Source organism: Cardiocondyla obscurior, linkage group LG08, assembly GCF_019399895.1.
Source record: "Cardiocondyla obscurior isolate alpha-2009 linkage group LG08, Cobs3.1, whole genome shotgun sequence".
Classification (NCBI taxonomy): Eukaryota; Metazoa; Arthropoda; class Insecta; order Hymenoptera; family Formicidae; genus Cardiocondyla; species Cardiocondyla obscurior.
The window spans coordinates 7169176-7186628 of record NC_091871.1 but is presented as its reverse complement, the minus strand read 5'-3'; the positions used below and the strand labels follow the sequence as shown (position 1 = coordinate 7186628).

The 17453-nt window shown below is 43.0% G+C and overlaps 1 protein-coding gene across 3 annotated transcripts in view; it reads left to right on the top strand.

Annotated features, from left to right (window-relative positions):
* Positions 1-17453, top strand: part of Hr38 (Hormone receptor-like in 38) — a 62362-nt gene that overhangs the window by 36386 nt on the left and 8523 nt on the right. For 2 of the 3 annotated variants that reach the window (XM_070660087.1, XM_070660085.1), the window contains exons 2-6: positions 12225-12451; positions 15082-15314; positions 15473-15970; positions 16461-16788; positions 16931-17239. In XM_070660087.1, the coding sequence (XP_070516188.1) occupies positions 12225-12451; positions 15082-15314; positions 15473-15970; positions 16461-16788; positions 16931-17239 (1595 nt within the window). The remainder of the gene's footprint in view (positions 1-12224; positions 12452-15081; positions 15315-15472; positions 15971-16460; positions 16789-16930; positions 17240-17453) is intronic. The other variant, XM_070660086.1, reaches the window with a different exon arrangement.

The window sequence follows — 17453 nt, the reverse complement described above, 5'->3', positions numbered from 1 at the left end:
AGGAGCGCGCATCCTGCGAAACGCACGATTATGCAAGAGAAGGCAGGTTCGACCGGTCGTAATTGCGATCGAGCTGCCCGGCGACTTCGAAACTAGTCGGTTTGGCTGCTGCGGTTCTGGCAAAAGAGTCACGAGCGACATTCAAGAGAGGGAGACGAGTTTTAATTAATTATCTAACTCTGATTATACGTATACATGAGTTACCGGTATTTATAACGAAAAAAAAAAAAAGAAAACCCTAGCTTATTTGATAAGTGAGTGAATTTAAAAGAGAAATCCAATCAACTGATATACAGATTTGTCACAAAGTTCGAAGAAATTTGAAAAAATATAGAAATGGAAAGTGGATTGTTAAGTTATTAAAACGATTCGTGAATATGTATAAATGACTTTTTCTTCGCACACTAGTGCGAAAGTAGTTAACAGGTTTTGAATTACTTTGCACATTCAAATGTGCTATATGATCTATAAATTAATAAGTTAAATTAATTTAAAGTCTTTTTTTATCACGATTTAGATAAGAAATTATTGATTATTTATTTCTTATTATTTTATACAAGTGTTTTCTTTTTTTTTTTTCTTTTTTTACGAATTCTTGTTTTGTACCGTTGATATGTGTAATAGTAATATGAACAACGTGACTAAACTAAGTTATCCTACTATTTGTTGGTCCTATCAATTTCTTCGTAACGTGAATTACGCCAGTAAAATGCGGAAAATTGCTCTCCGGCAGGAAGCCGTTAATGAAACTCTAATCACCTTTTTATTGCACAAAGAACCAATAAATATTATTATCATTATCTATCGCGGTACTAATTTAATTTGATTGCGTGCGATGTGAATTTTTCGCGTACCTTTCATCGACTCGGTCAGGGGTTAAGCTCTCTTTCCGCGACCTTTCCGGTTAATTGCAAACTCCTTCGTTACACCAAACGCATAATTGCATTGTACGTAATTGCTTTTTACTCGGCAGATTATATGTCGACAAAAAAAAAATTCATATGTAACGAGACATGGTAAACGGCTATAACTGTCCTTGTGTTTCTCGAAGAGAAGGAAGTAATAATCGCGTTTATTAGTTGCTATTAAAATCCGTGTAATTATTATTAATTTATAATACACGCAGTCATTGGTCATTAACGAGCGTTGTTATTTTCGTTCGCCGAAGCGATTTGCACGTGCAAATAAATCATTTTAATCAAACGCAACTCATACTGAAAACTTAAAATTTTACGATTTACGGAAAACTCTTTGAATAAAATTATCGCAAACAAAAACTGGTAATTTTGTTCCGTGCGGTTACATCCTTTTATTTTCTTTATAAAAACGGTCTTAACGTCGTGGAGAAAAAAAAAAAAGGTCGTATCTTACTGCTGTTAGAAATCAGTGTGGAATACCGGAGGAATTAATTTTAAAAGGGACACTTTCTCAGAATCTGGTTATCTGAGCGGGAAAGGCGGCGCGTGTTACGTGATTTTCGGGAAATCGCGGTGATCCCTGAACGACGGAGAGCTCAACGCCCGCGAGGAACTCGTGTGCACGGTTTTCGACGCTAAAAAGAGACCCGCGGAATCGATATGTGGGCTTCTCGAGCACGCATGCGAATATCGGGACGTGGGTGGAACCGTTTCTCACAGCCATCTTGAATTACACGCCATTCTTTCCGGTATGTGCATTCTCATTTACTCCCTCTCCCCCTTCCCTTTCATGCCTAGCATTTAACGTATTTGTTCGTTTGCGTATAACGTGAGTCTTAACTTTTAAAAAAGATATATAAAAAATTTACTTTATTTTATTTTCCAATTAATTAATTAATATATTTAAATATATTTATTACGCAAAGAATTACAAAGTTTTGTTTTACGTGGAATAAAATATGAGCCATTAAAATTATAATTAATTAATCGACGATTTTAAATATTTAATCTTAAGTGGATAATAAATCTCTCTGCTTTTGAAGTAATTTTGTTGCAACAAAAATTTTATTTTTAACATTTCTTTCGATATTTTCTGCTCGTCTCTTAATCGCGCACAAAGTTGCGCACACAAATCGCGGTATTGTGTTTACCGGGAATATAGTTGCTAGATTTCTATTTGCCTACTCTTTCATCTACGGAATGCGCACGATTACCTATTTTGCATCTCGCAAAAAAAAAAAAACACACATTCTATATGAATGTTATTTTTTAACCCTGTGTCAGAAAAGCATGCCGCAATAACTGCAAGAAGAAGATAAACGGAAATGTTTCTCTTTAACTTGAATATAACGAATGTACTTACTTCGTTATCGAATTATTTTTAACGCGGGATAGTGAGAATTTAATTAAATTTGTCGCAGATAATTTATAATTATTTTTTTATAATTCCACGTAATTAAAACATAAATAGTGAAAATTTGTATTGTAATAAAATTTGCCGCAGCCACGCCGATGGGGGGCACTCGGGATAGAACTAAAAACGCATTTATATCAAAGCCGTACGAAAATAAATAGCCGTAGGACGCGGGTGAGCGATACAAAATTATATAAATGTGTACGCGCACGTCGAGTTTAATGGCTTTCGGATAACCGCGCTGGTAAATCGCGGGATAAGAGAAAGTCAATCTATAACGCCGCAGTTCCCGCTGATATAACGAAGAGTTTCGATACTTCGCTCGTCCCGCGAGCTGAAATCGGATCGCGAAACACCCGTGAGCGACGTCCGGGGAAAAGCGCTCTCGCGGACGCGATTATCGGGACACCCTGTACCGGGACCGGGCGAAAGTTCGCCGGTAAATCTCTCGCGGCGGAAAATCTCCCGACGATATTCGGCCGACGATAAATCGCCGATGAACCGTGAACGCGAAAGAGTGGGTCCGACGAGTTCGGGGCGTAAATCACGCGCGGGGCCGGGAAGAGAAAAAAAAAAAAACCGACTGCCGTAATCGTACGCTTAGGATTTTACGGCCGCGGCTGGAATTAGAAATAGACGGGCAGCGGTCGTAAATCCGCACGGATGATGCCCGGTTGAAGCGAGAGGGTTCGCGACTCGTCCAAAAATTCATATTTTTATTAACCCGGCAGGTTTATCTTATTAAACGGAATAACGATTCGCGTAAAGGGTTAATGGTTTAATAAAATAAAAAGATAAGTCGAATAAATTAATCTAACAGAAACACGGATGAGTGGTATAAATAATGAATTAATTAGTCGGATCAAAATAGGTAAGAGCATTACACGTGGGCGTTCAATGGGAAAAAGAAAGATTCGAGATAAAGGGAGATTCATCTTGAGAAATCTGAAACTGTCCCGACCACCTACGCTCCATTTCCACTTGTCTTCTCGTAACGTATCACCGCGCTAACGATTCCCGACGCGCGAGCAGCAGATTCCTGGGTGGACGATCGAAGACGACGGTCCCGGTCGTAAAACCCCCTTTCCCCTCCCCTTCCCCCCGGCGTTCATAATTCACGGTTCCGCGCGGTAACATTTATAACGCTTGCGACACCGTTCGCGGCCTAATCCAAGAGGTCCATTGAGCTCCTTCACTTCAACCCGCTTTCTCGCCGGCAATGCACCCGAGTATCACATGCATAGATGTCCACAAAGTTAATCTCCATATTTTAAATAAAAAAAAATTTAGAGTCCAGAAACTGTTAATAATTTTTTTTAATTAGAAAAAAAAAAACGGGAGGAGGGGAGGACCAGCTTTGTAGACATCGTTGCAGGTTGCGCGGATGCAGCTGCTGCACCCACGAGACTCCCATCCGTCGTTCCCTTCACCCTCGTGTCACGCGTGCCCACTCTTCTTACGCTCGCCGGCGCTTCGCGGAGGAGAACGACGCGCGCGTATGTGTGCACGTGCACGTACACGGGCACGTGCATGCACGCGATGCACGGCGCGCTGAGCGGAGAGCAAAGGAGAGTGCTCCGCCGGAGCTAAGCCGGTCTCACGGTAGTTCTTCGGGGTCAGGGGGCGATATACCTACCTACCTACCTATCGGGCTGGTTGCGCCGGAGCCTGCGTGTCGCAAGCGCCTCTCCGTATCCTTCTTTCATCCTTTTCTATCTATCTATCTCATTCTCATTCTCCTACTCGTGCCTCTTCTATCACCTCCGCGCGAGGGAAACCGCGGGGCAACGGGCGTGCACACGACTTGCGCGGATAGGATACACTATTGAGATAATGATAAACCGCGAGGTAAACGCGAGGCTCGCCGAGAAAACCGATTTCATTTGAAATCGCTATTGATCTCCTTTATAGCCCGGCGGAGGAATGATATTCTCAGCCACGCGTGTAGGGAACGGTCTAGCAACCTAGCGTTTCGATACTTGATTTAATTTACACAAAGACCCCCGCGCGCTATCGGCGCTGAAAGGAGACGCGCTACTTGCGAACAGCTGAAGGCGCGCTCGCGGAGGTTTAACGCCGCCGTCGAGGCATTAGATTCTCGTATTTCTTGTCAAAGACACTGATCAAGGGAATACCATGTAATCAGTCGACCCATTAATTTAATTACAGTCTCAAACAGGTATACGAGCCGGTAAACATGTAATCGATGAGGCTGACCGTAAACGACGACTAAGAAGTATCGAGAAGTGCCCACCGTCGTATTTAAAATTAAATGCCACCGCTAAACGGCGCGGTAATAAGATCTACCGCGCGTCACGTGGGCTACTCTACAGATTCCTCGAGCACGCTAAAGAATAGCCGGGAATAAAAGCGGCGAGCGTGCGTCGTCATCATCGTCTCCTTTAGAGAAATGGTGATTGTCGGCGCGCGTACGCGGCGTATTCAGAGTCGCATAACTCATCCGTTATTTATGAATTCATCAATAAATCCTAAATCATTTTCCTCTCCGCGTAAATAACGCCGCGGCTTTGCCATTTGTCAATCTCGAATCTTTTTACGCGGTTCATATTTTACATTCGACTACGATTGCAAGATTCCGCTAAGCGCGCTTGAAGTTGAAGAATGAGACGTCGGCGTTTGCATCTCGAAAGTTTAGTTTTCGAAAGGTTCCACGATTTTCATTTTAAGAACGAAAGACCACTACGATTTTTTTTTTCCTATTTTATTTTTTACTAGAAGAAACTATACGCACGCTATTTTTTTACAAGACCTCAATTATAAATTACGAAATAAAAAATCGACTCACCAAATCTGCATGAGCATCAGCGGAGTTGAAGAGTTCTGCCGGTGACTGTAACATAAAAAAGAAATTATTAATACATACATGTCGGTTAATTAATGAGATTAATAAAAAGAAAAGATCTTCTTTTTTAATTTATACTTACTTAAGAGTTGCTCCGCCGATGCAGGATGCCTATCCGAGGCCTGCTCCTCCTCTCAGCTGGGACGTGCCGAGTCATCCCTCCGCGCACGAGTAACTCGCGAGCACCCCGGCCGTGATTTTAATCGCGAAAATTACTCAATCGTCACTTACGCGCGTTTCCTGTTCGGCACTCGCGTTAATAAGAAAGTCGTACGACAAAAGATTCCGCCCGAATATTCTACGGAAGTCCGGGACCGACCGACGAACCCACTGCGGTTCGTATGTCTCTCAATATCGGCGGTGAACGACACATTCGTTGACGACTGCGGGACGCAACTGCGACGATCTGTAACAAAAAGAATATCAAGTTTAATCGTAGTTCTCGTGCCGGGCCGGGCGGTTTTCGTTAAACGGAAGTGCGAATTACTTACGGCACGGAGACACGTGCTTGCCGTGCAGTGCGTAATATGTGTATGCTCGCGCGACCGCTGGAGAAGGACAGAGCGAGAGTGGGAGTGGTGGGGGAATCTACCTAGCGCGCGGCACGTAAGGCTCGCGCTCGCTCTCGCTCCGTTCCTCCCACCACTCCCCGCCGCCCCCGCGTCTACCTATACATATGTTAGTCTCGTCCTATCTTTAAAAATTGGTGGGTGACGCATGAAAAAGCTTTGGCGTAAAGCAAGCCTAATCGAGAGAAAATTAATCAGCGTCGATTATTAAGCGGCAACAATTAAAAAAGACCAATTTTTTAAGATAGAATCTTTACGAAAAAAAAAAATCGACTCGAGATTTATTTATTAATGGAAGAGGCACATTATTTCTGAAGCGGTCTGTATTTCAAGCGTTAACTTCGCGGCGGCAAGGCGCATTAACATTAATCTCTTGCTAAATTTAATTAAAGTGAAAGCAGCCTGACATCGAAGATTCACACGACGGCCTCGGCGGCGCATAACACCTGGGTACTTTCAAAATACGGTATAGATAAAGGAGATGGGTGACTAGCGTTATTTAGCCGTTTCTTTATATCTCGCGCACGACACGTGGCGATAACGCACGTGCGTAAATTACGCGTAATCTTATTCGGAGACCCGAGTGGTATGCAAATGCAGCCGGGCTCGAGAGCCGCGGCGTGACGCCTCGCGGAATTGAATTATTATCCTTTACCACGATTGATTCATCATCCGACGATTATTACTTCTGACACAGATAAGCCTCGGCGATTTGCCGGCAATTATCGTTCTATCAATCCGCGATCGAATTGAGACCTCACCGCAATGTCACTTGTCATTTATCGCGCTGCAAATAATTTTCACGGAAAACTTTAATCTCTGACCTTTAGCTAGAAGTTCGTAGTCGATTATTTTTATTATTTTTAAGATTTTAATTATTTTTATTATCCCGTAGATTTTTATTACTAGTATTTTTTATTTTTTAATATTTTTTTGGCGTGCGATACACTTTTCCCGCATTATAAAAAAGACATGCGATTTCATAATAAAAATTGAAACTTACTGAAACGTGCTCCACCGATGCACGATGTTTCTTTAAGGCCTACTCCTCTTCGCAGTACGGGTTTTCCTTTTGCGCATAAGATACTCGCGAAAGCCGCGACCGGGTGAATTTAAAATCGCGCGATACTGTTGCACGACATTCCCGGTTATAAAAATCATATAACAATCGACCGGTAACTTTAACGATATTCGCGAGACGGCCGACGAACCGCCGGCGGTTCGTTTATTAAGTATCTGCGACGACGGGACGTTTCATTTCGCTTCATTGCACTTGACTACACTCCCTTTCTCGATCTTTATCTGAAACAAAGAAAAAAAAATTTTGTTCGGTTAATCAAATATCAATACACAGTAAAAATATACCTATAGATAAATAATTATGCGCAAGGTGCGTACTTCGTACGTACTCTCCAAGTACAGATTATTAATTATAAAAGTTCATTCAAAGAATACAATTATTTTTCGGTGCGTACAGAAACAATTTATCAATTTATTAAATAAAAAATAATTTTATTTAACGTAGAAAAATTAAGAATAAATAACGCGCGCGGAGCACCGTCACGTTTAACGATCGAAAAGGGGTGTGGAGGAGGCATTTTATCCGCGAGCTTTCCTTCGCGGCCGATCAATGGGCTCATCTCGTATGCGGGCACACCTAACGTTCCGCCGCGATGCGTGCGTGAGAGAAGCGAGAGAAAGCGGGACCCGATATCGTGCGGCACATAAACCGCGGGGATATCCTCTCGATTTAAGGCCCCCATCGTGCTCGCCCACACGACAGAGGCCCCGCGGATCTGTCCGCTTCGCGCCAGATGCCGGACGATCATAATTAACCCTTTCACTGCTAAGTAAGAGACACCGCTGCTTTCTGCTACTTTAGATTCTCACACGCGAGTCCTTTTTCCTTATGAAACCCGCGATGGACTCGCGCGGTCTCTCTTAAATAAACTCGATGTAATTTGCACTCCTAGAACGGAGGTTTACTCAAGATAATTGCTGCAAATCGTTTTACACGCACGTGCCTCTTATAAAATACTTAGTGGAATAAAACTCTTTCTGTAAATTAATTCTTTTTTTTTTTTTAAAGGAACCTATACATACGTATGTTAAACGTGCGGGAATTATTAAAGCGGAATATGAAAATATGATAGAAGAGTGGAAAATTGTTCGCTTGCGGGAATCATAATTACAAGAGAATTTTTTTTATGCAATGGTCAAACCGTATGTGAAATAAATCTGAAAGCCGTATGTCTTTCGACTTCTCCCTTCAGATCGCCACAATATTTCTGGAATGTGAGCGGCGTGAAATCGAATCGTGGGACACCAGGCGCATTGGCTTCGGGTGCCGTGCCGCGAAGTGTTAACGCAATTTCAGTGCAATCGGGGTATTTATACGTCGTCGCGCACGTGCATTTTTCCGTCGCGACACACGCGAGAAGGACGGAACGCATTCTTCGCGCGGACATTCTCCCGGCGGCGGCCGCGAGGCTAATCGCCAACGACGGAAAAGCCGATCGTAATCTTTGAAGCGTTGTAAGCTCGCGTAGAACCGTCCGGCTGATTTGCATCGCGGGTGAATCTCCCGGGAGTTGTCTGGCGATCGGCAACAATATGCCTTTCTCTTCGCGGCCGCTCGAGACGCGTCGCTCTCAGAGATAATCCGCTCGACGGTAATTTACTGGTTATGGCAACTAGAATCATTCTAAGGATGGAATTATCTCCGGCCACATGTACAATGTAAGCGCAAAACGAAATTATAGCTATGATTCTCGTAGCAACGACCGGTACCCCCCCCCCCTCCCCCTTCGATTTAGCAATCTCCGGCACGGCTACTCTGTCTACCTAACCCCCGCCTACCCGTTCTATTCATTCCTCCGCTCATCTATACGATATTACAGCACGCGGATGTGATTTCATGCTGTAACTGACTCTCATCTAAATCTACGCACATGTAAAACGTGTGTTCGCACGATCTTCTGCTATTTGCGGCCGATTGCGCGGAGAAAGTCCATAATGCCTGGCTTGAGAGCGCGTTGCTCGAATCCATTGTTAATCATTTTTCGGTCGGCTGTTTTATAACATTTGCCGTTATCGAATCGCGCCGCGCGTAAAGATCCGCGGGAAATCCACGGCGCGTTGTTCCCTTACTCGCGTTGAAGTCACCCGGCGGGGCCTTCGTTTCATCGCGAGATTCTTCCCCGTCGCGACGTAATCGAATTACGTCCGGTGCGTACGCGAGATAAGCGGAGGGCTTGGATTTATTCGTTGCGCGTCTCGGTTTTCGCGACGGGAGGCAAGGATCTTCGAGGAACCGGCAAACGAGACGGAACGAGAGGAGGCAAAGGCGGAAACGCGGGACTCGCGAGAGGAAGCCGCGGACGACGGAGGTACCCAGTGATCGGCAGGTGAGGCGAGCGCGCGAACGAGCGTGCACGTGGTGGCACGTGGAGAGGCGTGGTTCGTGGGAGGACCCTGCACACCGGATCGCTGCAATTCACCTGGCACCGGTGTTCTGGCGAGCCCTACTCTTTTCCCTCAACCGTTCGCCGCTCCACTCCACTCCGCTCTCTGCCTCTTCGCCTTCGTGCCGTTCACCCCTGCCTACGGCGCCGCTGTGCTCTTCCGCGTGCACGTGGACCCGTTATACGATTTCAGCGGCAAGAGTTGAGACGAGAGAGCATTTGGGGCAAAGACTCGAAAGCGAAAAAGTTTGAAACAAAAAAATATCGAAGGACCTAGATTTATAATATACTTAAAAAAAAATATATAAAGCTGATAACAAAAGCTGCACCGTAATAATAAAATTATAAACGTTACCAAGTCTTGGGAATTAATTAATATTTTAATTTTACGTCTTCTGTCAATGAAAAGATTTTTTAAATAGCTCAACTGCTAATGATATTACCGTGTGTGCTTTTTATCAAGTTACCATCGCAGTTGTTGCATTTGTATTTAGCGCATTACACTTGCTTATTTCCGTCGTAACTTTCGTAGATGAGATTGCGAGAAATTGCACTCTGCTTTTACGTAATCTTGAATCGTGGATTTTATGGTATCTTTCTGCCGCGGGCTATTAAGTGCCGTTTTCGCACGCAAAAATGATCACGGACAAGGTACACAACGACGTTCAATTAACTGTAACGCTGGAGGTTGACGTTCTCTTAGTGCCGGTTAATTTATTGCGTGATGATAACGACATTGTATTTTACAGCAGCGGGAACGCACAAGTGTTTTTATTTCGACGAAGCACGCGACTATCGCGTACCGGTAGATAGTCCCGCTAATTACAGGTCAATGTTTACGAGCCAATTAGTAATCCCAGAATTTTCGGACGTCAGAAATGATCGACTGAATCGCTTTATTTTCCATTAGCATCAAACACTTTAATTGGGCGCAGTCGAGATTTATTCTACGACGCACTCTTATTTTCCTCGAATCTATCAGTAATTAGATTCTCTTATCTCAGGTTAATTAACATGTGGTAAATTTAAATGTTCTTTTACGTGAAATCTACCTTGTTTTCTCCGTTCGCTTTACAGTCATTTCGCGCGCAACCAGCTTGTTCTTTTCTCTCGCACGCGTTTAATTCATCGAAACAGCCGGTCCATTGTGCCTAATCGTCGCTTCTTCCGCGCACATAACACACCCTTCGATCGGCGTCACGGTAAAATCGCTTACGGCCGATGATTCCGCGAGTTCGCGGCGGGTGGTCCGCGTTCATGGAATTAAATCGAGTGCGATTTCGATACCCGTGACTATCAACGAATGGCATCTCGGTGCGCTGGGACGTCCTGCATCCGGCTGTCGTATCGGATTACTCGCGTGTCAAAACCCTTGCTTTCGATTTGATAAATCATCGACGTTCTCGTTGACTCTATATCTGTTAATTAAAATTCAAATCTAGGAACTGTATTATTTTACAGTTAAAAAAAATTGATTTCCCCGGTTCAATATTCGCGAGAAACGCGAATTAAAATCTAATTTTAAAGTTTGCAACGTGAGAAATTTATCAAGTTATTAACAACGATTTATTAATTCGTGTTAATTACGTAGAGAAAAACCCGCTTGATGGTGCTTCGTAGCAAGCGTTTGATCGTCGGCATGAGACTGTCTACCGCCCGGCCGTCGGGGGATAATATCGCGTAATAATAATCGCGAAGGGAGGTAGGGCGCGTGGTTGTTTGTATAGAACGGGGTTGTAGTATTTTAAATGCCAATGATTTTATGTCTCCCCGGGGTGTTCGAGACCACCCTATATAGAACGTCCCGACGACGTTCCGCCGCTCAGTCGGCGACGAGAACTCACCGATTAATAAGATCCACTGGAGATCTCTCGATCGCGCTGCGACGTGGTGACAGTGACTTGGAACAGTTTTCTCGTTAACGCGCTGCCGTTAATTAGACTCGCTGAGTCATTAAACGTTTGGGGATCGACGAAGATCGTAAAACTTCACCGTGTAATTTTCTGTACCGCAGTAGTCTATGCAGACATGATCACCATGGACGATGGACATTCGCAGTATCGTAGATACTGTACGTATTTTTTTGCGGTTCTCTCAAAAAACTTCGCGTCGAAATTAATAAATGCACTTGCGCTTTTAACGTTAATTAAAAATTATATTTGAAATATATAATCGTTGCCTCTGATTTTGTTACATTAATACGCAAATAAGGAGTTTGCAGAAAAATTGTGAAACTTGAAACGGAAAGAATATTTACCAAAACTGCGCTCTTGCTAAACGCAATTTTCTCGTTTTAAAATAAAATGCTTGAAATCGATTTCAACCACGTACGGAGATTCAAACGTCGGAGAACGACCGAGTTGCATCTAATGCGTTACTCTTATACCGCGCACCGGAAGTTCACCGTAGAATGCCGAACATCAATACGCAGCCCGTTCTTGTGATAGAAAAAAGTGTCATTTAAAATTGACATATCAGAAAGTTTTCTCGCACCGAGAAACGAGGTTGCGATCCATTTTTGTCGCTCCGCGCGTAATGAATAATGTTAGTCCGTACTCCATATTTGCTAGCATTTAACGATAGACAACATGCACATTATTTATCGACTAGTTCGAAGTCTCTTATTGGAGAAGCGTGTTATATAACCCACACCCCACACCTCAAACTATTTTCCCACTATTTAAACGCAGCTACGAAAAATGTTTTAATAAACAATACTAAATATTAATAATAATAATAACTGGCAAAGTTGAATTTTTTATCGATCCTTAATTTATTAAAAAACCCAATTTTGTCAATACATTAATTTTAAACGGAATAACAGCTTTCAATAATATTCTTTCTCGAATTCTCAAAATATTTTTACCAATTTCTTTTTTTTTTTTTTTTAAATATGTTATTTCGCATAATTGTTCATCTTTGATTTAGGGCGATTTAAATGATAGTAATTATGTAATATAATGTAAAATAATAAGAATGTTTACCTGAATGTTGCAGGGCAACTGCATTCGCCGAACGGCGACAGCGACAACAGCAACGGTAGCCAGCGTGCGGTAGCTGTTACTCGTAGCGAGGTAGAACAGCAGCAGCAACAACTACATCGCCAACGACAACAGCAACGTCAAGCTACCGTTCCGGTTCTCGCCTGCACTAATCAATCGTCCATCACCACGACTACGACCGCCCTCACAGTGGCATCAAGCATGCTACTTTTGCAGACACAGGTGAGCTCGATTTTTTATGCCCCGCACACATTTCACGATGCGTTTCACTATTAATTTGTTTATCACACGAATTGAATTTTAAATCGAAACTTGTTTAATTTTGACGACATCGGAGTGTAAAACAATTTTTATTTTTATTTTTTTTTTTGACGTAGATGTAAGAGTAAATAACGCGCGTGTCTTGTAATATTTAATGATAAGTAAAATTGGGATAAAATAAAATTTGAAGATAAATTTAATCAAGATTTTAAAATGTCGACTGCACCGTGAGTCTTGAGATCGTATGCTGCATTGATTACGTCGCGTGGATCAGTTAAGCCTTCATGCTCGCATGTCTTCGTGATGCAACATAAGTTGTAATTTTATGTAATAATATTCGCCCGTGTAAGCGCTCGTATCTCATTTCGTCCCGTCTCATAAATAATTTCAAGAGAACATCATGTAATATATAGGTGCATAATATTATTCCAAGAAAGTAAATCTAGAAAAGCGTGCCGCGAAAGATTAAGTAATTTTAATTCGGCAAAAATGAACTTTGACATGTTTATTTTTCCGGTGAATTTAATATAATTTACGAAATCATGTGATCTTCGTTATAATTTAATTAAATAAAAATATTTAATTCCTAAAAAAAATTAATAAAATTTTTTTTTTTAAAAGCTTATCAGTGTTGATTTTTTAGACTATCATTTTCTTCTTATATCATTCCTTATCATATCTAGCACGCAAAGTAACGTTATCGATCGACCGCGAAAACCGCGTGGTACATTATCACTGAAATATGGTCATCCCACTATTTCCCATCGATAAGCTTGCTTTTACACGACCAGTTTAAAATTATCGCGTCGCGATCTGATCTTTTTATTCTAATTTTTATCAACTACTCGGATTCTCGGATGCTACTTGGGCCAGTAATCAGACTCTCTCGAGTTCTTGTAATCGTGGCATGCACTATCACGCACATCTGCATTCCGTATAACTTAAGGTTTTCCTACCTGTTTCTCCCCTTTTTCTCCATTTCTCTCGTATTCTCTCTCGGTCTCAGTTTTATTTTTTTTTTTTCCTTTCTTTTTTATTTTTGTACATAAACCCGTTGCGGTCAGTTAATCAAGAATGTGCCGCGGAATTAGCGAAGCAATAAGAGTTTGTCTCGGCAATTTAGCGGGGAAAATAGAGAAGCTATAGGAGGGGTGGTTTTAGCATGCCGTTTAGCAGGCCATTTATTCACGGTCTGGAAGGACGAGACTTCGATCGCCGGTCCTCGAGGGAGCGATGAGCGAAATGTCAGCTCGAAGCGGAACCGGCACTTGCAAATTGAATATCCACCCTCTTCCACCATCTCTTTTCACTCTCCTCCTCTTTCTCGCAACGCTATTCTTCACTTCCCGCCGTAAAATGTCTCGCGGCGTTTCCTTTTTTTTCGTTTTCTTAGATTTCAAAATACACTTTTTTTTTTAAATCGAGGTCGCGAATTTATTTCGCGACGATACAAATCCCCTTTAGATGTATTTCGGTTATCGTGAAAAATAATTGTTATTATTTCAAATAAACGCAATAAATAAAAATGTGCCATCCGCACATTTGAGAGTCAAATAATACTTAGAGTATCGTTTTTCTGCTTACGGAATTGGGGCACGATGATCCCACTCGTTTTCGATTATATTCCTATTTCGGCTCGCGATTATAATCAATAATACATTTTTTTTTTGAAATACAGCGAACGTGATACAGTCATTTCGCAAGCGGCAGGCGAAGCATTATCATACGATTACATAAATCGCTACGAGGAGTATCGAGACGCGATAAATCTCCATCGTCGATTTTGAAAGTTAGCCGTAGTTTGAAAACTTTACGGGCCGATTGGGTAATTCATTAGGGTACGTAATTTCGCGGCGTATATAATTTCTTCCCGAGTCGGTCTGCGAAGTGTTTCGATGCGGGATCCGTCGTTTATTATTATCCTATTGCCGCGCGAATATTTAATCGCGAGCCGGTATAGTGTTTTACCGCCCATCGACTATCGACTATCAATGATTGAAGTGGGTCGGGGAGCGAGAGAGGAGCAGGAAGAGAGAGAAGGAGACGGAGGCTCTAAGCCTCTATCGAGCGCTAGCTTATAGACAACACGCGATACGAGCTTGGCTTGTCCAATCCTCTCTCGAACATCCTCACTGCGCACCTCGATTGTACATCGATGTCTCGACGAGCCGCGGCTCGCAATTGTGATCGAACAATGTTTCCGCCTTGCAGTTGGGTGCTTCGATTTGCCGCGGCTCTCTGGAGACCGTCCCGGCTCCGTTAAAGGCAAACGTCATTTAAAACGGCATTTTAAGTTAATAGTCGAGTCTCGTTTGTCCGGTATGTAATTAAAAAATCAAAGATTTGCCAATAAAACGTTCATATCGGTATGGTGTTCAAATTGGCTCACGTCATTTACGCGACGCAGGTATTTTTTTTTTTTTTTTTTTTTTTTTTCTTCTCTTTTAATTTGCGTTTCTTTTTATTATTTACTTTTCCGGTCTTTCCGTTCATTTTTCAGAGCATTATATTACGTATTGTTATATTTAATTTTTATGTTACTATTGATAGTCTCGCCTAAAAATATGATCGCGATTTTTTATTTGTTGCAGAGTCCCTTTGGCTTGGGGGAATTCCTAAATAGCCCTTATCCGGACGCTACGGATGCCGGAAGTTTACCCGAAGAGTTGGATCCCTTTCCGGAATTGCAGCTTGGGAATCCGCAGGGCGTGCCTCCGGTTGACGACTCTCCTCAGTCGCATCAAAGTGTGCACCATCAGCAGCCATCGCAACCGCCACCACCGCCGCCACCCCTCCCCGAAGATATCCAAGCTGATTCTCTTAGGTATGCAAAATGCCTACTCTGAACGTTTAATATTCTAGCGTTCGCAAACTTCCTATCAGCGTTATCTCAAATAACGTGCAAATTACATTATTAATATTATAATTAAATTAATCAAGTTTTTCGACAACAGAGCTTTAGAGGCTCGTATAAATTGTTAGCCTTTTCGGTTGCAGTCCTACCCCGTTACCGAGCTTCGAAGAAACTTACACGATACAGCGATATCAGGGCCTCGGAATTAAGATGGACGATGAGTGCTACGACAACCCGGTGTACTCCTGCACCCCTACTCATTACCCGACGGAATTCACGGCCGCGGTGCCCTACCACGAGCAGCAACCGCCGCAGCAACATGCTCACCATCACCCGCAGCATCACCAGCCGCAGCAGCCTCCGCATCATCATCAAAGTTACTTCCCGACGGAGTCAGCGCCCGCATCGGCGACGGCGGTCGTCCCGCCTTCAAATCATCGGCAGGACCCGTCTTACGGGGTGGCAGTCACCATGCCCATGGTCTACGGGCCACCGTCAGCCATCGCCAGCGTCACCACCCCCGTAGTTCCTACAGACCTTTGTCCCAACGTCGATACCAGCGTCGTCATTGGCGCCACTCGGTCGCGAAGGGCGTCACTGCCCACTCAAAGATCCGAATCGGCAAGGTAAAATATATATATATATATATTTTTTAAATTAATATAATTAATTTCAAGTCTCATTGCTCCTCCGTATAAATTAACGAAATTTCCAAAGTCCGGAAGACAAGAATTTTTCTAATAATATTTGCATGATATTTTCTTTCAAAATTTCCTAACTTGGTCACTCGTAACTTCAATTAATTACCGAGTCAAATTATTTTATGAATACAAATACAAAATTTTAATTTAAATATTTGATTTGATTTGAATAATATTTTAATTAACTTTGAATTAGTAAAATTAATTGCGCAAGTCGTCTGAATCAGCGCGCGAGACAGATCTTTTGAATGCGGCCGTAATCTTGGAAAGTAAATAGGCGCGAGCTGAATTTTCGCGCTCGTGATTTTGCGACGCGTGAATTTGAGGACACGGAGACGCGGGCTTTTGAGAAAAAATTCCTGTTCTGACTATCGACGGGTTATAGATCAATGCGCGTCCTGTGTCGTGTTAACAGTAGTGGGAGCACGGATTCCCCGAAGCCGCGCGGCGGCGGTACCGCGAGTTCCACCGTCAGTTCGCCGTCGCCCGGAAGCGGTACTAGTGGCGAACGCGCACCTCCGAGCCCAAGCCAGCTCTGCGCCGTGTGCGGTGACACCGCGGCGTGTCAGCACTACGGCGTCCGCACGTGCGAAGGCTGCAAGGGCTTTTTCAAGAGGACCGTGCAGAAGGGCTCGAAGTACGTGTGCCTGGCCGAGAAAGCCTGCCCGGTGGATAAACGTCGGCGAAACCGTTGCCAATTCTGCAGATTCCAGAAGTGCCTGATGGTTGGCATGGTCAAAGAGGTAACCGAACGATCTCGTTACGTCGTAAAAAAAAATATGTATAATTTTTTTATCTTAAATTTTTCTTTTAAAAAAAAAAATGACGAGAGTATTTATAATTGTCGCGAGCGAAGCGATAATGACGCAATTAATTGTCGAACAGGTTGTGAGGACAGATTCTCTGAAAGGCCGTCGAGGTAGGCTGCCTTCAAAGCCCAAGTCACCGCAAGAATCCCCACCGAGCCCACCGGTCTCTTTGATCACTGCTCTAGTTCGCGCCCATTTAGACACAACGCCGGACAAGGCCAGTCTTGATTATTCGCAGTACCGGCAACCTAGGCCGGGCGATCCTCCGATGACCGAGGCTGAGAAAATCCAGCAATTCTACAATCTGCTGACAACCTCGATCGACGTTATTCGAAACTTCGCCGACAAAATTCCGGGATTCACGGATTTAGTGCGGGAAGATCAGGTGAGTCGCACTTATCAAAATTAAAATAACGTTTAATCTACAACGACTTAAAAATATTAAAAAAAAAAATATTTCGAAAAGAATTATATATTACGATTAAAAAATTCTTTAAAAAAAAAGTTTGATTTGACAGATTTGAGCTCGCAAAGTGTTTATCGTTGTTTCTATCATTTTATCAAAATATCGGCTTTCATTATACTTCTGGTCAGATATC